The 26,902-nt window shown below is 37.8% G+C and overlaps 1 protein-coding gene across 1 annotated transcript; it reads left to right on the top strand.

Annotated features, from left to right (window-relative positions):
- Positions 1-1,008: 1,008 nt before the first annotated feature.
- Positions 1,009-25,558, top strand: LOC133663040 (ras GTPase-activating protein 2-like). Its single transcript, XM_062067221.1, has 5 exons — positions 1,009-1,280; positions 14,047-14,170; positions 21,834-21,937; positions 22,013-22,107; positions 25,478-25,558. Exons 1-5 carry the CDS (start codon positions 1,223-1,225, stop codon positions 25,556-25,558), a joined length of 462 nt encoding a protein of 153 aa, XP_061923205.1. The 5' UTR covers positions 1,009-1,222.
- Positions 25,559-26,902: the final 1,344 nt, after the last annotated feature.

The following is a 26,902-nucleotide window of genomic DNA, read 5'->3' as shown; positions in this document are numbered from 1 at the left end:
TTTGGCCACTATTATACACAAACTATACTCAGAGAGTTGAGTGTTTTCTGAGGTAACACTTGGCGAAAACAGTTTGAAAACCACTGTAGTAAAGTGTTTCTAAAGTCATTCCTTCTTTAAATCTGAGGTAAGGTTGACTTATAATGTGGAATCGCTTGTCTAGTATGTTCACTATTTTATTTAAGGACAAAATTATTTTTCGATTGCAATAAAAAACATGTTTAATGTACCCTAAGATTTTTTTGTTAAAATAAAGCCAATAATGCCATTTTTTGTGGTCCCCATTATTTAGAAAAGTACCAAAAAGTATCGAAATACATTTTGGTACCGGTACCGGTACTAAAATATTGGTATCAGGACAACCCTAGTATATGGAGTATCCTTGTTGATGTTTGCTTATTATAATGGCCAAAATATTAAATATACTTGTTAAATAAATCCCCTGCTTTGTTTTTAATGAATACTTAGGCCTACTACGTTACTTTATTTTAATATTGTTTATTACGGTGATACTCGGAGAGCCGAGTGTTTTCTGAGGTGGTACTTGGTGGAAACAGTTTGAGAACCACTGAAATAAAGTGTTTCTAAAGTCATTCCTACTTTAAATTGGAGGTAAGGTGTTGACTTATAACGCGGAACCACTCGTCTAAATGAACATAATAAGATACACACCGAAAAGTATCGAAATAAATTTTGGTACCGGCACCAAAATATTCGTATCGGGACAACACTAGTATATGTAGTATCTTTGTTGATGTTTGTGTATTATAGTGTCCAAAATATTAAATATACTTGTTAAATAAATCCCCTGCCTTGTTTTTAACGAATACTTAGGCCTACTACGTTACTTTATTTTAATGTTGTTTATTACGGTGATACTTGGTGGAAACAGTTTGAGAACCACTGCAATAAAGTGTTTCTAAAGGCATTCCTACTTTAAAATCGGAGCTAAGGTGTTGACTTACAACGCAGACTCGGAATGAACATAATAACATCCACAAAATATAGTCACAGAACGTGCATTTGTCAGGAAGCGTTAAACGCGGACTACAATGCAACATGAATAAACTATTATGACGATGTCGGCTCCACACTGTGTGTGTTTTGAGGCACCCTGACGTAACGCGGCGGCGGGGCTGTCTCTCTCCCACTCTGCCCGCCTGCCTGCATTCATAAACGGATATGATAAAGCGGCGCTGAACATACCGGAGCGGCGACGACCATGGCGGAAGAGGACGACGCGAGGATTCGGATTCTACAGAGCCTGCGTGGGAAAATATGTAAGTCGTACCCGAGGGCTGGTATTTCTTTATATTTTCTCCGGTGGAGGGGGGAAGCCGGGAGGGGCGCGGCGCGGCGTGTTACCGCCAAGTGGTCGGCGGAGGCAGCCTGCGCTGAGCCGGCTGCTGCTTAACGTCAAGTTAGCTCCAGCTAGCCGCCGTCCGTTTCATTCAAGAAGCGCGTTAGCATTGAGGCTTCGCAGCCCACTAATAAAGCGTATTTTAACCTGAAACTGACTCCGTTTATTAGCGTCTCCTCGTTACTCTGTTGCTAAAACCACATTGACATTGTCACCCTCCATTACTATCCTGTGGACTTCTTACCAACGCGTGTGTCTGCCTGGTAGCTAGCGTTAGCTCGTCTTTATTATTGTGACATATTTTTAGTTCAACACTTCTCTATTCGCCAACAAAACACTCATTGGCTATCACCGCTTTACTAAGTTGCTTATACGTCAATAACAAAGCAAAACAAGCGAGCCAGGGCACTGTTCATTTAAAAACATGATTTCAAAATACTGTCAGTTTCACTACTATGAATTAACGAGTTAAGCAGAACAAAATAGAGGAACCATGCAGATATGTAACTCACTTTGCCGTCTTATGAAACTCCATTCTTCCACATTGACCCTTTGCTAATTTCCCTCTTCCCCACAGGACAGTGTGTGTTTTGGTCATTGAATTTGCATTTCACAAATGGAAATTGCAAGAGCTAAAAAAAACAACTACTGGTTTATTTGAGTTTCGTTTAAAAAGACAATACTCCAAGCATTGTTGCTTTTTGGGGTTGAAAAGCAATAATAAAACAAAAAAACGGTTTGATTTTCATATTATATTTTAAAAAGAAGAATGAAAAACCTCAGTAAACAGGGACGTTAAAATTGATGTTTTTTTCATTTGCAGACACCGGAATTTTTATTTTTAAATTAAAAGCAGGGATATTTATGTATGTATGTATTTATTTATTTAAGGACAGACATAGTTTTGTATTTCATTATTGTTTCTTTTGTCCGTTCTGCAAAAAGGTCATCGGTTCAAAGTACCATCCGTTCATTTTTTATTTGTTTTATTATTTTTTTGGTTATACTTGTATAGCGCTTTTCTACTTTCAAGGTACTCGGAGCGCTTTGACACTATTTCCACATTCACCCATACATTCACACACTGATGGTGGGAGCTGCCATGCAAGGCCCTAACCACGACCCATCAGGAGCAATGTTGGGTTAGTTACTGAAAACCAGTAACTAGTTACAGTTACTAGTTACTTTATTTCAAAAGTAACTCAGTTACTAACTCAGTTACTTACACCAAAAAGTAATGCGTTACTGTGAAAAGTAACTATTTAGTTACTTATTTTTTTCTTTCTTTTTTTTTGGGCTCCCATTAATGCCCTTTTAGCCTTCATTTCAGTACTGTTATTGCACTGGAGAATAATACAATCTGTTGATCAACATGTGGTCTACATACAACACACAAAGACAAAGATATGTTTCAAAGGGCCAATTTATTTCAGGCCAGAACAAATTGACAAAACTATTTTAAATAGCTGCAACATAATGGCACTTTAACTTTAAGTAGATGGGATCTTTGATCCAAGACACAACTTACATTTAACTAAAATGTTATTTTCTTTGTGTTCGACAAAAGAAAAGTATTGAGAATGTCTCCATGTTAAGAAACCCGACTTCTGGCTTCGCCATGATGTCTTGTTAGTTGTTATGAGAGTAGCGTATGTGTGTGTGTGTGTGTGTGGCCCTTTAAGTTATGACAGCATGTGAGGTGAGTGACGTCAGTGAGTGAGTGGGCGAGAGAGGTGAGGGAGCGGCAACAGTGAATGCGTGCAGGTGCTCTAGCTTGGTGGATGGCTGCGTCCAATAAAGTCACAAAGTTGCAACAAACCGCCGGCCTCGTCATTCACCTTCAGCTGTAAAGACCCACTTCCGGGTAAAGTGAAGGTTGTTAGCCCTGAAGTACATAAGCCTTGGAGGAACGTCTCCCCTGCGCCCCTCAACTACGGTCTGGGAGCCCCCCCCGCCCCCCTCCCACCCATACAAAGCACGCCTTTTCTTTTTCTCGTGACACAGAAGGACGACACCGCAGCGCTCCAATAAAACACACTCAGATCTTCTGTTTCTAGCCGATACTACATAAAAATAACGTAAAATAACGCAGTAACGCATCATGTAGTAACGGTAACTGAGTTACTGAATATAAAAAATAACCCGTTAGATTACTAGTTACCACCAAAAATAACGGCGTTACAGTAACGCGTTAGTCCCAACATTGATCAGGAGCAAGGGTGAAGTGTCTTTCTCAAGGACCCAACGGATGTGACAAAGTTGGTAGAAGGTGGGGATTGAACCAGGAACCCTCAGGTTGCTGGCACAGCCACTCTCCCAACTGCACCACGCCGTTCATTCTATTTCCAATTCTGAAACGCAAATCAAAAAACAAATTTAGGGCCGTTTTTCTTTTTTTTTTACTATGTATGGCAGATTTTAAAACAAACAAAAACGCGTTGATTTTCATTAAAATATTGCCATAACATTTTATTTAGTGCTGTTTTCTTTTTATGGATTTTTATTTTTCCAGATAAACACAAAAATCCAATCCATGTGTATCCAAAATGCAAAAATGCATGTTTTTCTGTGTGATAACAAATCAATTTTATGGCAATATTTGTTTTCAAATCTGACGTATATAATAAAAATCAGAAAACGTCCCTAATTTTGTTTTTTGATTTGCGTTTCAGAATTGTAAATAGAATGAATGGAAGGTACACGGACCAAACAGGAATGTTAAAACGGATGTTTTTTCATTTGCAGACACCGGAAGTTTTATTTTCAAATTAAAAGTGGGGATATTTATGTATTTATTTATTTACAGACCGACATAGTTTTGTATTTCATTATTGTTTCTTTTGTTAATATCAGAGTCCATTCTGCAAAAAGTTCATAGGTCCGTGTACCTTCCGTTCGTTCATTTGTAAATCTGAAACGCAAATCAAAAAACAAAGTTAGGGCCATTTTTCGATTTTTTACTATATATGGCAGATTTTAAAACAAACAAAAAAGGGTCAATTTTCATTAAAATATTGCCATTGCATTTTATTTTGGGCTGTTTTCCTTTTATGGGTTTGTATTTTTCCAGATAAACACAAAAATCCAATCCATGTTTATCCAAAATGTAAAAATGCGTGTTTATCTGTGTGATGACAAATCAATTTTATGACAATATTTGAATGAAAATCAACCCTTTTTTGTTTGTTTTAAAATCTGCCATATATAGTAAAAAATCGAAAAACGGCCCTAATTTAGTTTTTTGATTTGCATTTCAGAATTGGAAATTGAATGAACGGAAGGTACACGGACCTAACAGGAACGTTAAAACGGATGTTTTTTCATTTGCAGACACCAGAAGTTTTATTTTCAAATTAAAAGCGGGGATATTTATGTAATTATTTATTTATTTACAGACAGATATAGTTTTGTATTTCATTATTGTTTCTTTTGTTAATGTCAGAGTCCGTTCTGCAAAAAGGTCATCGGTCCGTGTACCTTCCGTTCAGTCTATTTCCAATTCTGAAACGCAAATCAAAAAACAAAGTTAAGGCCGTTTTTCGATTTTTTACTGTGTATGGCAGATTTTAAAACAAACAAAAAAGGGTTGATTTTCATGAAAATATTGCCATTACATTTTATTTTGTGCTGTTTTCCTTTTATGGATTTTTATTTTTCCAGTTAAACACAAAAATCCAATCCATGTTTATCCAAAATGCAAAAATACGAGTTTATTTGTGTGAATACAAAATGAACTGGAAGCTGTATTGTAGCTTTTCCTTTGCGTTTAGCATGTTTTTAGCATATCGGTAGCATCTTTGTTCATGTTTATCCAAAATGCAAAAATGTGTGTTTATCTGTGTGATGACAAATCAATTTTATGGCAATATTTTAATGAAAATCAACCCTTTTTTGTTTGTTTTCAAATCTGACGTGTATAATAAAAATCGAAAAACGTCCCTAATTTTGTTTTTTGATTTGCGTTTCAGAATTGGAAATAGAATGAATGGAAAGTACACGGCCCAAACAGGAACGTTAAAACGGATGTTTTTTCATTTGCAGACACCGGAAGTTTTATTTTTAAATTAAAAGCAGGGATATTTATGTATTAATTTATTTATTTACAGACAGACATAGTTTTGTATTTCATTATTGTTTCTTTTGTTAATATCCGAGTCCGTTCTGCAAAAAGGTCATCAGTCCGTGTACCTTCCTTTTATTCTATTTCCAATTCTGAAACGCAAATCAAAAAAGAAAGTTAGGGCCGTTTTTCAAATTTTTTTTACTATGTATGGCATATTTTAAAACAAACAAAAACGGGTTGATTTTCATAAAAATATTGTCATAAAAAATTTTTTTGTGCTGTTTTCCTTTTATGGATTTTTATTTTTCCAGTTAAACACAAAAATCCAATCCATGTTTATCCAAAATGCAAAAATACGAGTTTATTTGTGTGAATACAAAATGAACTGGAAGCTGTATTGTAGCTTTTCCTTTGCGTTTAGCATGTTTTTAGCATAACGGTAGCATCTTTGTTCAGCAGGAGTCCTACTGTCGTTTAAAAAAAAAGTGTCATTAAATAGTTGTCCAACTTTTGTTTTAGAAATAAAAATAGAAAAAATGGCCCGAAATTAGTTTTTTGATTTGCATTTAAGAATTGGAAATAGAGTGAACGGAAGGTACATGGACCAAAGATGTTAGCGTTATCCTAAAAACATGCTAAACGCAAAGGAAAAGCTAAAATACTACTTCCGGTTTAATTTGTCATCACACAGATAAACATGCATTTTTGCATTTTGGATGAACAAATATTAGATTTTTGTGTTCGTCTGCATAAATAAAAACCCATAAAAGGAAAACCGCACAAAATCCAATTTTATGGCAATATTTCAATGAAAATCAACACTTTTTTGTTTGTTTTAAAATCTGCCATATATAATAAAAATCAAAAAACGGCCCTAATTTTGTTTTTTGATTTGCATTTAAGAATTGGAAATAGAATGAACGGAAGGTACACTTGACCCTTGTTTGGGGTTGAAAAGCAATAAAAAAATATTAAACAGTTTGATTTTCATTTTATATTTCTAAAAGAAAAATTTAAATCCTCAGTAAACAGGAACTAAAACAGTAAAACAGACTAAAACGGATGTTTTTTTTCATTTGCAGAAACCGGAAGTTTTATTTTCAAATAAAAAGTGGGGATAATTACAACAATGCCCGTTAATCTGGCTAAATGTCTTTTTACCCTACACAGAAAATATTTTAGACATGGCACAATGAAGACTGACATCTACAGAAATATCTACGCATTTATCGACAGAAACTGAAACTGAAAAACAGACCAAACGGATGTCTTTTATATTTCGCCACCAAAACTGGAAGTCGTGATTTTAAAGACAGGACCGTGGACTGGCCTGTCAGAACATCTATAGTATGGTGCGTGATCAGATCCCTTTGCTCACACTTTGCTCTCCAAGTAACACTATAATGATCAACATTAAAATACAGTAGCTAGTAGGCATTAATATTCATTAAAAACAAGGCAGAGGTTTTATTTAACAAATATGTTTAATATTTTTGTCCACTGTAACATTACACACAATTTGAACAGTAACACTGTCTTTGAATATTTGATTAAGTAATCATTTGGGGTACCACTAGATGGAGCCTGCATACTAGTACCACAGTTTGAGAATATTTTAATTAAATGTGTGACCTGTATTTTGGAAAATGAACTTCAAATCATCGTAGCTCCCTCATTATTTGTCCTAAATGCATAAATGGATTAGTTCAGTAACCCAAAGAAAATCACTTAATAAAAAAATTAAAAGTTGATTAATTAATTAATTAATATTTCCATCCATCCATTTTCTACCGCTTGTCCCTTTTGAGGTCGCGGGGGGTGATGGAGCCTATCTCAGCTACAATCGGGCGGAAGGCAGGGTACACCCTGGACAAGTTGCCACCTCATCACTGGGCCAACACAGATAGACAGACAACAATCACACTCACATTCACACACTAGGGCCAATTTAGTGTTGCCAATCAACCTATCCCCATGGTGTAAATTAAAATATAGTTATGATTAAGTTTAAACACAGGTTTAAAGACTTACATTTAGTGTAGGTAAAAAAATTTAATAAAAAAACTGTGCTCCAAAAAATCATGTCCCTAGTTTTTATGTCACTACTGAAACACAAGAGTTTTAGAGGCTTGGCTGATTGTAGATTTAAGCCACAACCCTGTTTTTTTGACCGGGAGGTTACATTGTAAAGTTATAGTACCAATGATTGTCACACACACACTAGGTGTGGCGAAATTATTCTCTGCATTTGACCCATCACCCTTGATCACCCCCTGGGAGGTGAGAGGAGTAGTGAGCAGCAGCGGTGGCTGCGCCCGGGAATCATTTTTGGTGATTTAACCCCCAATTCCAACCTTTGATGCTGAGTGCCAAGCAGGGAGATAATGGGTCCCTTTTTTATAGTCTTTGGTATGACTCGGCCGGGGTTTGAACTCACAAGTTCACAACCTACCGATCTCAGGGCGGACGGACACTCTAACCACAAGGCCGTAGTTAACTTAATCCCATAGTTTTTAAATAAATATGTTCCTAAGTCTGAAAATCAGTGTGTATCTTCAAAAAATTCTCATAACAGAACACGTTTTCATCATTTATGTAAACTTTTTCAGCTTTTATATAACATATTATAGGTTTATAAGCGTACACCTCTTCAAATATATGTTTGTTAGCAATGTAATTTTTAGTTATGGTCAAACTTAGCTAGAATTGTCACTACCGTAACATATTATATCACACACGATGTAGTGATCATGTGTGTGCTTTAGCTGTTATTGTTTTCCTTTTTGTGGATTAGGGAAGGGGTCTTCATAATTAGCTCATCTTTTTTGATTTAAAGGACTACTGAAACCCACTACTACCGACCACGCAGTCTGATAGTTTATATATCAATGATGAAATCTTAACATTGCAACACATGCCAATATGGCCGGGTTAACTTATAAAGTGCAATTTTAAATTTCCCGCCACACTTCCGGTTGAAAACGTCTAGATATGATGACGTATGCGCGTGACGTCAACAGTTGATACGGAAGTATTCAGACCCATTGAATCCAATACAAAAAAGCTCAATTTTCATCCCAAAATTCCACAGTATTCTGGACATCTGTGTTGGTGAATCTTTTGCAATTTGTTTAATGAACAATGGAGACTGCAAAGAAGAAAGCTGTATGTGCGATCGGTGTATTAGCGGCGGACTACAGCAACACAACCAGGATGACTTTGAGGATAGCGGACGCGCTAGCCAAATGACCTCACCTTGACTTCCTCCGTCTCTGGGCCGCCAACCGCATCGGTGATCGGGTGAAGTCCTTCGTTGTAGCGTCGATCGCTGGAACGCAGGTGAGCACGGGTCGTGATGAGCAGATGAGAGCTGGCGTAGGTGCAGAGCTAATGTTTTTAGCAAAGCTCTGTCGAGGTTCCGTAGCTAAGTTAGCTTCTATGGCGTCGTCAGCAACAGCATTGCTAAGCTTCGCCAAGCTGGAAAGCATTAACCGTGTATTTACATGTCCAGAGTTTGGTAGTATTGTAGATCTTCTGTCTATCCTTCCAGTCAGGGACTTATTTGTTTTGTTTCTATATGCAGTAAAGCCCGATGCTATCACGTTAGCTCAGTAGCTAAAGAGCTTCACCGATGTATTGTCGTGGAGATAAAAGTCACTGTGAATGTCCATTTCGCGTTCTCAACTCTCATTTTCAAGAGGATATAGTATCCGAGGTGGTTTAAAATACAAATCTGTGATCCACAATAGAAAAAGGAGAGAGTGTTGAATCCAATGAACCCTTGTACCTAAGTTACGGTCGGAGCGAAAAAAGATACGTTCTGCACTGCACGCTAGTCCTTCACTTTCACGTTCCTCATCCACGAATCTTTCATCCTCGCTCAAATTAATGGGGTAATCGTCGCTTTCTCGGTCCGAATCTCTCTCGCTACTGGTGTAAACAATGGGGAAATGTGAGCAGTCCTTCCTCCGGTGTCGTCACGCTACTTCCGGTAGGGGCAAGGCTTTTTTTTATCACAGACCAAAAGTTGCGAACTTTATCGTCGTTGTTCTATACTAAATCCTTTCAGCAAAAAGATGGCAATATCGCGAAATGATCAAGTATGACACATAGAATGGATCTGCTATCCCCGTTTAAATAAAACAATTTCATTTCAGTAGGCCTTTAACTGCGCTGCATACTGCGTATTTTTCTTCAAGAAGTTTTATGTATTTGTGTGTGCTTATTGATTATACACCTTTCAATGATGCATTAGGTAGTGTTCAGAAGCCTGACAGTAATGTCAGTGTTTTCTTCTTCTCAGAATACTGAACCCACATGCATACTTATTAACAAATGATTTTATTGACCACAAAACATATGTGTTATTCATATTCCCGACATCAAGCATGTTATGAGTTAATATTAAGCAATAAGGTTGAGGGAATGTGATACAATCTGGCAAACAAATCGTGGTCATTACCGAAACATGTGTAGTCACTACCAAAACACCTGGGGCCGTACTTATCAAGCTTCTTAGAGTGCCATTTTACACTTAAGTCCTGAGAATTTGCGAAATTTAGTCCTACTCTCAAACTTAAGAATAAAAGCTTTTTATCAATGTTATTAAGTCTAAGAATCACTCCTACTCTCCACGATATTTAAGAGACCTTCAGAGGTGTCTTAAGTGGTTAGGAGTTGCCAGCAGGGGATGGCACTGAGGCGAGAGAGACGTGCGCGAACGTTCAGGGAACGGAACAATGTTGTTGTTTTTTTTTATGATGAGCAGGTGATCAAATGGTATCGTTTAGACAGAGCGGATATTATTTTTGTCACAGATTTAATACTTTTCGATTCCTTGTTGATTTCTGCATGTGTCTGCAGTGGGCTAGTATATATCGAGCCACCCACACCGGTTTCAAATTAGTTGCCTAATTAATGAATTGGAAAGAAAATGTTATGACAGTAGCGTATGTGTGTGGCCGTGAGGTGAGTGACGTCAGTGAGTGTGTGGGCGATAGAAGAGAGGGAGCGGTAGCGTGAGTGCCGGCGGGGACTAGTTTGTTTTGTATTATTTTGTAGTTTATTGTCAAAATATACACTCCCATTGTCCACTTAAATATTTCCAAGATATTTCTTTATTCTTAGACAACGGATTCCCTTCCGTGATTGGTCATTTCTATGGACACAGAAATGACGTCACCTAAAATTCCGTTTACGGCACATAGTAATGTCGTAATTCAGCTCTGAGTGTGACACTTAAGATTCAGTCCTACACTTCGCTGAAAGTGTGAGTAAGACGCTTGATAACTAACTTTTAAGTGCAGCTTTCAGCGAAGAATTTATTTACTCTTAAGTCAACTCTTAGCAGACTTCTTAGGAGTAATTCTAAGAAGCTTGATAAGTACGGCCCCTGGTGTTTACTAAAGACAAAATAAAGTATATTAAGTTATCAACTAAAATATTGTAATACTGTTTAATTAAATACATTATCAGTTTTATAAATCATTAACTCCGAAGTCAATCTGATCATTGTTATACATATCAGAAAATTGTATAAAGAATTTTATAAATTGAAGTAAAAAAAAATGTGTTTAGAAATCCATTTTCATGGATTTTACTGTGGAAAACCTTCAATACATAAAAAAATAACCATCTTTACACAGGGAAAGAAAACAATATTAACAGGTTAACATATTTTTTTTAATTCATAATTGAATACTATGTTTCGGTAGTGATACATTTGGGGAGAGGAAAAAAGTTCCCAAACATTCTGAAACTACAAAATAAAATTTGACTGTTCTTTTTCTAGAAATGTGTACTTCAGATATTGTACAATTTATACAGTGACAAAGTTTTGCGAGTAAAACTTAAAACATTTTAAAAAATTCCAATCTCACTTCGAACCAATTCGGTGTGTTCTGTACATACTGTATATAAAACCTTGATTAGGGCTTTAGGATGTTTTTAGAGTGCTTTATAGGCTGAGTAGAGTGATTACCTCTTTGTTAGCTGACTTTTCTAATATTTATTTACAAGTTAAATTGCTTTAAAAAAAGACAAATGTATGTGTGCTTGTCTCACATAAGGATTGTGAATGATAAGCAAAATTCCAAAAAGGCCAATTCCCTTTGAGTTTAAGTGTTGATAGTATGTTCAGATTGTCCTTCCAATCCAAGTCATCCAATCTGATCTTCACATTACCTTTTTTCTCATCGACTGTGAGATCCGCCCAAATGGCGGATCTCACAGGCAGCTTTTCTAAATTAAGTCCCCATAGGTGCTTAAGCTCAGTGCCGAAGGACCAGTTCAGACAACTATTTATGTCTCTCTAATCCAGGGGTGTCAAACTCATTTAAAGTCACGGGCCACACGGAGAAAAATCTATTCCCACATGGGCCGGGCTAGGAAAATCATGGCATAATAATTAAAAGATAAAGACAACTTCTGATTATTTTCTTTGTTTTTTTACCTTGGCCAAAAACAGAACAAGCGCATTCTGGAAATGTACATATCACAAATAAATCTCTTGACAAAACACTTCAAGTTAGTTAAAATTTTTGAGGAAAATATTGGTGTAGTTTGAAAAAAACAACAAATGACACAATGAACTTGGACTCTGTCTCAGTGTATTTACAAACCATTAAACTTTAAGCCACAGCCTATCTGGAATTGAACAAAATAGATGATAGATCATAAAAACGATTCTAGGTATCAAAAACCTCATTTGGGGCGGTATAGCTCGGTTGGTAGAGTGGCCGTGCCAGCAACTTGAGGGTTCCAGGTTCGATCCCCGCTTCCGCCATCCTAGTCACTGCCATTGAGTACTTGGGCAAGACACTTTACCCACCTGCTCCCAGTGCCACCCACACTGGTTTAAATGTAACTTAGATATTGGGTTTCACTATGTAAAGCGCTTTGAGTCACTAGAGAAAAAGTGCTATATAAATATAATTCACTTAACTTCATTTGTCATTTCCACATATTAATCCTGTGCGAACTCAACAAACCATACAAACGGAGGTAGAAACTATTCAAGAGGGTTGAGTTACACTGTGCGTCCACTTTCTTCTCTTTTTTAACATAGACATTTTGGGGCAATTAGGGTGCCAAAGCACAAAGGGGTCGAAGCAGAATACATTAAACGTCAGGTTTTACGTTTAATTTGGGATGATGGAAAGGAGCCGCAGCCACGCTTTACTGTGTACCCCCTTGCTTGGCATACTTGCTTGGCCCCGCTGTAAACCGTTTACTTGCCTAACAGAATTTATATTGCGACATCCAGTGGACACGTTCAGAATATCAGTTTCTTTTGCTAAAAATTGCAGCTCATTTTTATACTTCGCAAACTTGTCTCGCGGTTTGCGAGCTGGTTTAAACCTGTTTGCAGACCCGATCTGGCTCGCGGGCGGTTCGTTTGACACCGCTGCTCTAATCCTTTAGTCCAGATCTGACTTGTGAAGGTGTTGACAGCATTGAGCATTTTTCAGAGCTCGACTTTGTGTGTTGTTCATTCATGAGAACAGTGCACAAAAACCTCATGTCCTGTAATCCGGGTCTGTTCTGCATGCTTCGAGGTAAAATGTGTGCGGATAATGTGTGTCACAAAGCACTGTTGCCAACACTGCTGGTTTTGCTGAGGAAGTCTGTTTCATGTTTTAACCACATACAAGCCTCAAGTCAACTTTCTATTATGATTTGTCCACCTACACGATTCGTTGATCAAAGTCAATATAGTTTAGAGATTGCCAACATTCTTTTTTTCCCCCGCAACATTATTGTTGTTGATAATTCACTCTCAATTTTGGTGATTATTTTGCACAAGTAGTACATTATATGGTAAAGTTTAAAACAGGGGTGTCAAACTCGTTTTCATTGAGGGCCACGTTGCAGTTTTGGCTGCCCTCAGAGGGCCGGCCGCTTGTAACGAAAAGAAACATAATTGTGTAAGGATTAGCCACATGATATTGTCACATGATTACTTATGCATTTTATTAGTAAATGTATATTTTGCCTACACTGTAACAAAAAAAAATCTGTGGATTTTGGGTTAAAAAAAATGGCAGAATTTTACCATTAAAATTTACAGTAAAATGGTCACGCTCTATTTTACTGTAAAATTCTAATGATTGAGCTGCCAGTTTTTTGGCATAAAAAATATGGTTGCTGTTTTCACAGTGTATTACTGTAAATTTAAAAATGGTACCGCAGTTTTTTTCTTACGGTAGAATCCTGAAGACCGAGCTGTTTTAAAAACAAATATATTGTCATGTTTACAGTGTACAATTTGATGGATAACTTGCATTGAAATCATAAGGCTAAGTAGATATTTACGTATGTTTTTACCCCAAAAATGTTTCGAATGTATGATAATATAATATCTGTTGCAGTATTAGATAGATAAAGTTTAAAAGATATATAATTGCATGCAGTACATCTCTTTTTTTCCCTGTCACATTAAAAAAGAAAGAAAGATAATTTACTTTATTGATGCACATTATTTCCAGGCTTTCACGGGCCATTCAAAATGATGTGGCGGGCCAAATCTGGCCCCGGGGCCTTGAGTTTGACACCCGTGGTTTAAAACAAGCAATAAAATGAAGAAGCAAGACATGGTTATGATGTGCTTCTCAATGTGATGCAGGTGAAGCTAAAAACCTGGGTCCGGTCTCCGGTCCAAACCGACAAAGGGATCTCTGCACTTTTTGCACCATCAGTTTGGATCAGGAGGAGGTGTTCCGAACTAAGATGTTTGACAAAAGTGTCAGGTAAGCACATTCAAATTTGTACATGCTGAGAATGGAACCATCAACTTGGCCAGTGTGTCTAATGACTATGTTACAGCATTATGTTTAATAGTGCTGGGAATTTCAGGGTACCTCTAAATACAGACGTCCCTCATTTACTGCAGTTAATCGAGACCCAATATGATTGCAATAAACAGATATTTTATTCTATTCTAAACATAAAGTAACCTCCTTGAAATGAACTAATTTCACCCAATATAGTAGCCTTAAGTTTGTTCTACTGAAAATTACAGTGCTACTTACCGGTAGCCCGTTGGATCCTGAAAGCTTCATGTCAATGTCCGTTGCCACGGCTACAATGGGGCGGTATAGCTTGGTTGGTAGAGTGGCCGTGCCAGCAACTTGAAGGTTCCAGGTTCGATCCCAGCTTCTGCTATCCTAGTCACTGCCGTTGTGTCCTTGGGCAAGACACTTTACCCACCTGCTCCCAGTGCCACCCACACTGGTTTAAATGTAACTTAGATATTGGGTTTCACTATGTAAAAGCGCTTTTAGTCACTAGAGAAAAGCGCTATATAAATATAATTCACTTCACTTCACACTTCACTTCACTACAATGTGGAAATACTTTGTCACATTCCGGGTTTGGGGTGGGGGGCGGGGTTGAGGTGGGGGGATAAGGGGTAGCGGGGGGTGTATATTGTAGCGTCCTGGAAAAGTTAGTGCTGCAAGGGGTTCTGGGTATTTGTTCTGTTGTGTTTATGTTGTGTTACGGTGCGGATGTTCTCCCGAAATGTGTTTGTCATTCTTGTTTGGTGTGGGTTCACAGTGTGGCGCATATTTGTAACAGTGCTAAAGTTGTTTATACGGCGACCCTCAGTGTGACCTGTATGGCTGTTGACCAAGTATACCTTGCATTCACTTGTGTGTATGAAAAACCGTAGATATTATGTGTCTGGGCCGGCACACAAAGGCAGTGCCTTTAAGGCATGCCCCCAATATTGTTGTCTGGGTGGAAACCAAGAGAAATTCGGGAGAATGATTGCCCCGGGAGATTTTCAGGAGGGGCACTGAAATTCGGGAGGGTTGGCAAGTATGACTGGGAGACGCAACTGCTCTATACTTCTCCCTACGTCCATGTACCACGCCGTACAGCGCCGTTTTAAAAAGTCATAAATTTTACTTTTTGAAACCGATCATTTCCGATATTACATTTTAAAGCATTTATCGGCCAATAATATCGGCAGTCCAATATTATCGGACATCTCTAGTGATAAGCGGTATAAATGAAAACTGTGGTAAAACTCATAGAACATAGTGATCGTTCTATGCTCGTAGGACTGCGAGACAGAGGTGTTTTTATGGAGCGTTTAAGTTCCACTGAGCCGAGTACAACCCAACAACGCCGGCCAGAAATGATAAATAATAGATTTTGTTATGCACTTAAAATACAGTCAATTTTGAGAAATTCATTGGGGATGACTTAACAGCCTTTTTTCCTAAATAATGAGATGTTAATTCTTATAACACTCTCATCTCCACAAATGAGTCACTTTAAAGTGTTGATGCATATAGAGTATTTGTACCTAGCACATCTCTTTACCACGGTCCATGGTTCTCTAGGTATTTTACATCAGCTTTTTTTCTCTGCTGATTTCTGCACTGGTTAAAAAAATGTTACACTCTCTGAGGAAGTGTGTCCTCCCACGCTCACCCTTGTATTTCTATCTGCACTACCTCTGCCTCTGTTAAAGCAGTTAATATTCACTCATAAGAGCCTCTCTGTGTATTTTAGTTGTTGTTACTTCACTGTCCCTGTTGTATAAACCCTGTACCTCTGGTCAAAAACTACACTGTTTTTTTGCATTTCCAATTTAATAGAATAGTCTACATCAAGGATGGTCCAGTAAGTTTATTCAAAAAACCTGTGTACAGCGTTGATGCAAATGACTGTAAAAGGTTATTGTTTTTCTGCACAACGTGACTGCTCTAATATTGTTAGGGGTTCATGTTGGTTTGTTAAAATAACTTAAAAAAGGGTTTGCAGTTGTACTTTGACATATGAGTTGTTAATCCAGCACAGCTGTTGAGTCTGTTTGGGACAGGTGACCCATCTGCATTCCTTAACCCACAATCGGCTATGTCACATCAAGCTGTCCAACTTGTGGTCTTGCTAGTTATGTTGGCAGGATACATTGGGACTGGGCTGTCTGTAGGTCTGCCCGCTGCGACAGTCAAGTCAGTCCAAAAAAAAGAACCATGTTCATGATTCATTGTGTAAACCTCTTTTCCGAGAGATGAGGTCTATGTGTGGATTATTTGACTAATCACATTCACTCCATAAAATCCCGATTGCGTTATTCCCGAAATCGCGTTATATGTAACGAAATAATATAATAAAATGATGCCGAATAATGTGGGGAAAACAGCAGGGGCTTGCAGACTTTCCAATGCATAGTGGTTTAAGTTTGTGAGTTCCTGATGAACAGTAGGGGTGTCCAAAAAAATAGATTTTTGTTTGAATCACAATTCTTATTTGTAACGATTCTTAATCGATTCAAAAATCTATTCCAAAATATATTTTTTTAAATCATTTTCTTATATATTTTTATTTTTATATCCGTCCTGTCCAACCACAAATTATACTGTTGATGTAGATGCCCACTTGAAAAAAGAGAAGTGTTGATTATTCCTCTTGCCTTATTTGCATTTGATTTTATTTAATAAATTGGGTAGCATTTTGTTAAACAAAATCAGTTTTCTTTTAAATAAAATACAAATTTAATAGACCTGTGGAGGAATGTATTTAATCATAGAACTGGCATCCAATGTTATTAGAAAAAGTATTGATTTTGAATCAAGAATCGGTTTGAATGGGGAATCGATTCTGAAACAAATTGTTACCCCCAAGAATTGGATCAAATCGAATCATGTGGTGCCCAAAGATTCACAGCCCTTGTGAACAAAAGCGCGACTCTGTCTTTAAATTGTTTGAATACTTCTCTGCCTTGTGCTTCGATCTTGCTTACCAGTGTTGAGACTGCATAATCTTGTCTCGTCGCAGTTGTACGGATGCATTTTTTTCTAAGGGGACAACATCAATGATCCGCTTCAGAAATGACAACAAAAAGATAATTGTTCTTCTTGATGTAGACAGGCGAAAGAGAAAATGAGGGCAGAAAAGCTGACATCTTGAAAGTAAACAAACATTTGTTGTATTTGCTTTACGTCACTGCCGGCAAACGTCAAGGTTTGGTGACGATGATGATTGGGGTGATAGTTGCCCCACGTGACGTGACGTTAATGTTGGGTTATGCTTCCACGACACAGATTGGAGTGGGCACTATCCACCAATAGGTCGATACGGTGTTGATAATCTATAATTTTGTGAAAAACAACACGATTGACACTGGTAGAAAAAAACAGGCTAAAATTCGTAGGCCATGGCACGACCGCGATATAAAGAAAATGGCGTTATATCGAACTTTAAGTGGAGTTACATTCGTAATGGGGTTTGAACGATTTTGATTGTGACTGTAATTGCTCAGCTTTGCATATAGCAGGGCTTCCATTTTGAAAATCACAATTGGACCAGCTTTACAGATGCCAGATCAGCAGATGATGTGTTCCTCGGTAAAGCCCATGTCTTTCATGACACAATTGTCCAATTTTTTTTAAAAAGTGCCATATGTAGTAATGTGGCCAGAAATGGTACTGCAATTACGGTCTGTAGTCCCCTCCCACTCTCCATGACTGAAGTTGCCAGATACACATCCGAATCCTACCCCAAGGAACTTCAAATGGCAATCGACGCTGTATGTTTCTCTTGTTTATGCTTCTTGCAAGATGGTTTACCAAGTAATTATGCCACATTTTACTGATGTCGATTAGCCAAATGTATTTGTAAAGTTACGCAGCAATATTTTCGTCGGGAGTCGGGACAGATTGTTTGCATTAGTCTACTAACATGTCTAGTTTGACCGCACGAACCACCATCGAAATAATTATATATAATAATATATAATAAATTATATATCGCATAGGCCTACTTTGATGGCAAGCCAAGGCCAACAGTAAAATTACCGCCACATTTCATTCAGCATAACCCCATATTGCATCCAACCTGACACACTGCATTCTCTTCCATGTAAGCACATCACCATCTTTCAGTGCAAAGTGCAATTCTATGAGCCAACCCATCCATCCATCCATTTTTCTACCGCTTATCCCTTTCGGGGTCGCGGGGGGTGCTGGAGCCTATCTCATCTAGAATCGGGCGGAACGCGGGGTACACCCTGGACAAGTCGCCACCTCATCATGAGCCAACCCAAGTTACGCAAAAACCACGTTATGCATATCCTACTAACCTACATACATATAGCCTACTACCATCATTACATGTTATACATTAAACAGAATCAATCATAACCATAACAAAATAATGTGCCACAAACAAGCGTCTTTTCTTGTCTTTCTCGCCATCTCCGGGTATAAGTTGGATGTCAAAGTTCACCAACTTCTCGGTTTATGGCCACATTCTTCTACTATCCAGGTGAGAGACATGATTTATAATCTATAATTAACTTTCACCAACTCAGAGCCGATGCGGCAGCTCAGTATTTCAATATAGTAACTGTTCCCACTCTGTGATCAAAACGCCACTAAAAATAGTTTGTCTGTGTTAGCACGTATAATAACAATATCGCTGCTACTTGGTTAATATTCAGGTCACGAGATGTAAATGGAGAATTGTTTTTTTGTTTTTTTAATAGGGTTCTATGGACGGAATAGTGTAGTGCCATTAGCTGCATTGTTAGGCAACTCGTACTTGCCGTATCTAAAAACTTACAATTCATTTAAAAAAAAAAAGAAAAACAAATGTCTTACATAAGGATTGTGAATGATAGGCAAAACTCTAAAAAAAAAAACTGCAGTTACCCTTTAAGTTTAATTTTATGATGTATGCAGTTTTAGGATTTTTTTCGAAATATAAATAGACACTCTATATTTTGTTCTCAAGCCAATACAGATAACTTCCTGCTATTCAAAACTACTAATAACCGATAACGTATTAAAATTATTTTTATTTATTTAATCTAATTTAACGGCAGTTTGTACACACCTTTCTTTGCAGCAGCTTCTTTACAGCGCTGGCATCTTGGTAGACTTCCAAAACCCTGTCATAGCAATGCTGGCATTTCAAATGGCTGATCAAGTTTAATGTGTTAAAGCTTGATGTTTTTTTCCACCTCTCACGGAATGTTTGCAGAACATTTTGGTGCAAATAGCACGCAAAATGCCTTCGTCCGAAACAGTTAAGAAGTCCCACCCGATCGAGGGCATGTTTGCTTTTAGTGAACTCGGGGGAAGTTTACAACAGTTCACAGCACAAGCAGTAAAAAAAAAAAAAGTATGCTTTATTTTTTCACCCTAACTCACCTACAACACAGTTTCAGTAATCTCACTTTATTGAAGCGTTTTTTTTGTTTAGTTTTTTTATTGGCTATCAACGTTTTTTTTTTTTTAACATTAAGATATTTAACAGTGTGACTTAATAATTTCTCATATCGACCCAATAATTACCTGTCCAATAATGATCTTGCATCCCTGCATATAAATATAATCCACCGTATTGTTTTTGTTCAAAGTAATTGTAAATGTTGCCGATTAAAACATTTGCAACACAGTGTTGTGTTGGTTTAAGAAAATACTGAGAAGGTATCAAAAGCACTAAAAGGAATCAACTCTCATTGTAATTTACATTTACAGTGGAACCTCGGAATACAAGTCAAATTGGTTCTTTGACGTATTGCGAAACAGCTTCGCCGATTGAAATGAAATTAAATCAATTGAAATCAATTTCATCAGTGCTAGCCCTCCAAAAACACCACCATTTTAACATGTAACATCTTTTAAAAATACTTTTTGGATAAGACTACACAATCTAATTATTACAAACAACTACAGTAGTTTTATGAAATCATTTTATAATAAAGAAAAGCATTTACCCTGGAAAGCGGGGTTGAGCTGCTTTTTGTCGAACACACCTTCAGCAGCTTTTCCATATTTTCATGGATAAATGTCCCCATTTAGATATTATTTTACTGTCCTTGGCTGCCATTATCAACGCATTTTGCTTCAGTAGAATACAGATTAGCAGTGCAAAACTATATGCTCGTTCATGTTTTTTGATGATTTCTTTCTCAATGAATATTGTCCCCTTCTTCTTTTCAGCACAACACCCACTATCTTCCTTACCCTGGTTGGAAAAATAAAGTTACCATATTTTCCGGATTTTAGAGCGCACCAGTATACAAGCCGCACACACTAAATTTTAGAAGAAAACAATATTTTTCCATATAATAGGCGCCCGGACTGTAAGTCGCAGATATATACTGTACATTGTGAAATTAGTTATTTACACAGAAATATTTAGTAAATGTTTATTTACAAACCCTGATTGTGTCATGTGTCTGTAAGATAGCAGTAAAACGGCTATTAAACAAAACAGAAGTCATTGTCATGGACTCACTAGCTGCAGAAGCTAGCTCTCCAATCAACTAAACAGACTTAATAACTCCACTGTGACGTTTTGGTGAATTTACAAAACTGAAACAATACAAAAAGAATGCCATTGTAAGTTAACAGTACTAACAAAGACACTCGTAAACGTGTTAGCATATAAGTTTATGTTGACGACGCAACATAGCACCTTCATTACATTACGTTAGCACGTATACATTTTCATCAAAACACTCCTACAGACATCACGCATGGTTAGTAAGTAAGAATTGTTTTAGTTACATTGTAAAACTTACAAACCTTGCTTGGAGTGATTAATAAATTATCGATACGAGTAGAAACGCTATGGATGGCCTTCAAGACCGAACTTATGATTGAAGCCTCTATCTAGTCTAAACAGAAGGGCAATGCAGCACTGCAGTACCTGCAGTGATCAAACTCGCCCAAAGGATGGCGCCAAAGTACAAACAATAGAATACCTGTTCAGTGTATTTGCTTGTTTTTTGTTTTAGTACAAACAGTAACACACCTATTCATTCAGTGTATTTGCTTTTTTTTTTTTTTCTCAAGTTTTTGCATTATGGCTGTCAGTAAAGAAAAATCCTTAAATTAGCCACACCGTTTTATAAGCCGCAGTGTTCAAAGCGCAGGAAAAAAGTAGCGGCTTACAGTCCGGAATTTTCAGTATGTCCATCTCTCGCTATAAGCGAGTAAGACACCGGTGGTCAGATCTCATGGGGTTCACTGTGGTATTCGCTACATCAGCTAGCCTTGGGGAGGCTCATAACAAAAAAAATTGTCCGCAACCTATAGAATAACAATTACCTGAGAGACTGCTGTTATCCCAAAAAACTTGTAAACTGGAGCACTTGTATCCTGAGGTACCACTGAAATTTACATTTACATTTATGTGAAGGTATTTTTGTTTTGTGGTTTATCGTCGTTCATAAACCGTGCAAATGAATATAATTTACAATGAGGATTCATTAAGTCAATAATGTAATCTTATGAAATAGCAATACCTGTATATTGAATTTTGTCTGTTCGAATGTTGAAATAAAAAAAAAAAGCTATCACAGTGCTCATGTGTATTAATAACCTCACATTACCGTTTGTACTGCACACATTCCTTTAACTTTAAACTGTCTGCTTTTATTTACAGCCCCTTCTATGGTGAGGACTTTTACTTTGAGATTCCTCGGTTTTTTCAGTGTTTATCATTCTACATTTATGCCAAGAGTGTTTTCCAAAGAGATTTACCAGTTGGTAAGTGAGAATATAATTCCAATTTTAGTTTAGTGGCGTTGCACTGACATGAAATCTTTGTTTTGGTCTTTTCAGGGAAAGTGTCAATCAGAAAGGACGACCTGTGTGAATATAAAGGGAAGGAACACTGGTTTAGTCTTCAGCCAGTAGACCCTAACTCCGAGGTCCAGGTAAATATTTCCGGATGTTTCGCAATTTAAAATTCATGTTTGGGATTCGTTTGGGCCTGTGGTTTCTTTGTAGGGAGCGATTGGCAAAAAAATACAGTCATCTCGGGCTCAGTACACATTTTCTCAGTCTGTCTGCGTGGCCGCAAAACAAAACAAGCAGGAAGTCATTCGCTTGCAAACATTTTCAGTGAGCTTGGATAAGCTCTGTCCAAGCTCTTTTTTTTAATGTTATAAAGTGCCAATGATTGTCACACACACACTAGGTGTGGCGAAATTATTCTCTGCATTTGACCCATCACCCTTGATCACCCCCCGGGAGGTGAGGGGAGCAGTGAGCAGCAGCGGTGGCCGCGCCCGGGTATCATTTTTGGTGATTTAACCCCCAATTCCAACCCTTGATGCTGAGTGCCAAGCAGGGAGGCAATGGGTCCCATTTTTATAGTCTTTGGTATGACTTGGCCGGGGTTTGAACTCACAACCTACCGGTCTCAGGGCGGACACTCTTAACCACTAGGCCACTGAGTATGTAGTATTATTATATTATGCAACACTAAATTGGCCCTAGTGTGTGTATGTGAGTGTGAATGTTGTTTGTCTATCGGTGTTGGCCCTGCAATGAGGTGGCGACTTGTCCAGGGTGTAAACCGCCCTCCGCCCGAATGCAGCTGAGATAGGCTCCAGCACCCCCCGCGACCCCAAAAGGGACAAGCGTTAGAAAATGGATGAATGGATGTATATGTTGCACCATCCACTGGTATTGGAGTATGTTCGTTCAAGTAGTTTTCTGTAATTGGATTTGAATACCATTGTTGTAGTCTGTATGGTGTCTATAGGCTGCCTATGCTAGTTTGGCAATGTAGTCCTTCTATTGAAGTGGTCATACGTGGTCCGCACACCACCGCCACTGTACTGCTGTTGCTAACGCGTTGACTGTAAATGCCATTAGCCCACGCAATGCTATTCTGGGTATGTGCTTGCTTCACTGATTCACTCACATGTAGACACTTTAAACTGTAAAAGGTGCATCAGTGAGTGACGGAGGTGTTATTGCAATGCCTCATCTTGTTTGTTTTGTCAGGCATTAAGCCGGTGTGCTCTGTTTGCTCGGATCCAAGCATGTCTCCTGTGATGATGGAAATCATTTGAGAAAACCACCTTTCTACCGCATCCACTTTTAACTATTTGCGTCTGTTGTCGACTTGTTTGATTTCACGCATAATACTTTACAATACACAGGCTTGGGGTTAGAGCTTGCATTAAAAAAAAAAAGGATTGTTCGCAAACGTAGCCAAGTGCTGAATTGCAGAGACTGGGTGCATGTGTGTGGGCGTCATGTTTGTCTTTATGGCTCTCTTTCTCTCTCTGTCTCTCGCTTTCCAACTTGTTCTCTCGCTCTCTGGCACTTCCGAAAGCCTTTGCCACATCCGATCTTTGTGAGTGATGACAAAACCCACAGCTGCTGTGGCTCTTATCACACATGCGGTACCGCCGTTCACCTTAAATGGCGTGACATTAAACATGAGGTAGGGCTGTGCAGCGTTTAAAGGCTTGGACTTAGGAATAAACACTAATTATTATCATACAATATCATTATTTATATAAACATATTTGTATTATTATATAGTGTGCTTATATACATGCTGTATATATGAAATATGCTGTGTCAGACAGACTGTAATGTATTTACCGGAGGACACAATGCTGAAGAGTTGATGCTGAGCTGCAATAATGTTGCAGTTATGTGACAATGCCGTATGTCGGCTGCTGGCGTGATCCCAGGATGCAGGGAAGCAGAAGGTCCCTTTATTAGGTACCAGGCAGAATAGAAGTAACTCGGCTCTAGCAGGCACTCAGAAAGCAACAAAACACTTTTGCATAAAAAAAAGATAGGATAGACTTTTATTTATCCCACGTTGGGGAAATTATGTGGTTGCAGTGCAGATTTAAAAAGTCCACAAAATATATTAAAAGTAGCGCGAAAGTCACAAAAGTGCCACCCCTCTTTGCGCAGTCTTGAAGGGGTTTGTTTAAACCCAAAGGTGAAACACATGAACGCATTAAAGAACACAAGGATATAAAAGCGGTGTCATTTTTAATATACAGCAACAAAAAGAAGTAAAACACAATGAAAAACTAAAAATATGATTGTACCGTGCATAGGTAAATGCCTCGTTTTCATTGAGGGCCACATCGCAGTTATGGCTGCTATCAGAGGGCCGCATGTAACAGTGAATAATGTATGAATTTGCCTCCAGATTCCATTATTAATTATATAAATTGTTTTAGGTAGACTGTCGATTTTCCAGTAAAATGTTGCATTTACAAAAATTTACTGTAAAATAAAGTGTTTTTTTGTTTTGTTTTTTACATTTTACGGTAAATGGAAAAACATTACCACAGTTTTTTTTTGGGGGGGGGGGGGTGTTTACGGAAAAACCTGCCAGCTTAATTGCCAGAATTTTACTATTAAATTTACATTGGTTTTTACAACATTATATTGTTAATGGAAAAACAGTACAAGTTATTTTTTATTCTGGCAACTTAGCTGCCAGTTTTTCTACCGTAAAAATAAATGTACCGTCTTTCCATTTACAGTAATACACCGTTTACAGTCAACAGAATTTTAATGCAAAAAACAGTAGTAATTTTTTTCAATTTAAAGTAATATGCTGTAAAGAACAATGTAAAACTGTTTGTCATTTTTATTAGTTTGGTGGGTATTTTGCTGTAAAGTTAAGTATTTTTATTTATTTGTATTTAGACAAAAACATGTTTGGAAAGTATGATAATATACTGTAATATTTGTTGCAATATTAGATACTATTAAAGTTTAAAATGTATGCAATTTCAAGCACTACATCTATTTTTTTCTGTCAAAATGAAAAAAATCAATGACATTTCGTGAGAAAATATTAAGTACTTTATTGACACATATCATTTCCAGGTGTTTGTGGGCCAGATAAAACTATTTCGCGGGCCAGGTGTGGCCCCCGGCCTTGAGTTTGACACCTGTGATCTATGACAATCTACTAATCAAAGAACGATGACCACAATGGGCGAGCACGCAAGTTTATGAAATCTAACTTTTCATCTACTATGATGGGTGTATAAAGTAAACATGGCAAAGGGCATTAAAGCTGAACAATACTGTAGAAAATGAAAATACATTTTAGCAGTATCCTTGTTTAACTTTATTAAGCAAGATTTTTTTAATCGGAGCAAGGTTTGGACACAGGTGACTTTAGCAAGCAAGACAACCTGGTGTCAGGTCATTGACTTCAATAGAAGAAGTATGAGGACTGTACACTGATCTTGCGCTGAATCACAGCTCAGGGATTTCGAGCCACACTTTGTCCTCCTGTCTTAACAGGGTAAGGTTCATCTGGAGATGAGACTCAACGAAGTGATCACAGAGAACGGCTCAGTGGGTCAACACTTACTTGTGCGGTGAGTATTTTGTACTTAAACATTTGTTATTCAAATCTGCAAGCACTGTTACACTAAAACATCTTCCTTCCTGTGTTGGAGAGTTTTTATATATACTGTATTAGAGTCATTCTAACAAAACGGCTATTGGCCTACCTGCAAAAATAAATGTATAATGCTTGAAAAAATTAACTGTAAAATATATACATATACATATATGTTTATTACACAAAGTGCATATTTAATAAATACAAAAATAAAATTAAGCTACCTTGAACAATGAAAATCTAGCATTCTCTGCCTGTCTCCACTACCTAAAATTAGACTTTACCATGAAATATTGCAGTTTTAAACGTTTTTTTTTTTATATTTTTTTACAGATTTATGCTACTCTTTATCCCAACTAACATTTTTCTCACTTCCCCAAATTTCCCAGTTTTCCCAGAATTCCCCTTTTTTAAATACCACTGTTTTTTTCTTTTGACTACTTCTTTATCGCGATTAATCACAGATAGGTATAATTTTTCATCATTAATAAGTGTACCCTAGAATTTTTAGGGGGAGGGCTATCCCAGATTTAATCTCTGATATTTTTACTTGAATAAATGCTTATGATATTCTGTACATTACAAGTTAATGGTCTTCATATTGCTGCATGACAATGTTTTAACCTTCTCTATTCCATCCATCCATCTTCTTCCGCTTATCCGAGGTCGGGTCGCGGGTGCAGCAGCCTAAGCAGGGAAGCCCAGACTTCCCTCTCCCCAGCCACTTCGTCCGGCTCTTCCCGGGGATCCCGAGGCGTTCCCAGGCCAGCCGGGAGACATAGTCTTCCCAACGTGTCCTAGGTCTTCCCCGTGGCCTCCTACCGGTCGGACGTGCCCTAAACACCTCCCTAGGGAGGCGTTCGGGTGGCATCCTGACCAAATGCCTGAACCACCTCATCTGGCTCCTCTCGATGTGGAGGAGCAGCGGCTTTACTTTGAGCTCCCCCCGGATGGCAGAGCTTCTCACCCTATCTCTAAGGGAGAGCCCCGCCACCTCTATTAATTAATAACATTTAATATTCAGCCTGCTCATCATTCTGTAATTGAGGACTTGACCAAAACATGATATAAAATGCTATTATGCATATATTCCTTAAAAAGGCAACAATATGTGAATATACATTTAAAACAAATCTGTTATTATTAAGTAAAGTGTTAACATATAAAGTTTTCTTCGTTTTGTTCTATTTTTGCTCTATTGCTCTATTTTTGTTCTTCTCAGTGGCCTTGTGGTTAGAGTGTCCGCCCTGAGATCGGTAGGTTGTGAATTCAAACCCCGGCCGAGTCATAGCAAAGACTATAAGAATGGGACCCATTACCTC

The sequence above is a fragment of the Entelurus aequoreus genome, linkage group LG13 (genome assembly GCF_033978785.1).
Source record: "Entelurus aequoreus isolate RoL-2023_Sb linkage group LG13, RoL_Eaeq_v1.1, whole genome shotgun sequence".
Classification (NCBI taxonomy): domain Eukaryota; kingdom Metazoa; phylum Chordata; class Actinopteri; order Syngnathiformes; family Syngnathidae; genus Entelurus; species Entelurus aequoreus.
Note: the sequence above shows the minus strand (reverse complement) of the source record. Positions and strands in the feature narration are given on the sequence as shown.

Excerpts from the sequence above, each read along its gene's own strand:
- LOC133663040 (XM_062067221.1), top strand. The coding sequence starts at position 1,223 with ATGGCGGAAGAGGACGACGCGAGGATTCGGATTCTACAGAGCCTGCGT. Across the intron at positions 21,938-22,012 it reads CCAAAGAGATTTACCAGTTG|GGAAAGTGTCAATCAGAAAG; the intron begins GTAAGTGAGAAT and ends TGGTCTTTTCAG. Across the intron at positions 22,108-25,477 it reads ACCCTAACTCCGAGGTCCAG|GGTAAGGTTCATCTGGAGAT; the intron begins GTAAATATTTCC and ends CTGTCTTAACAG.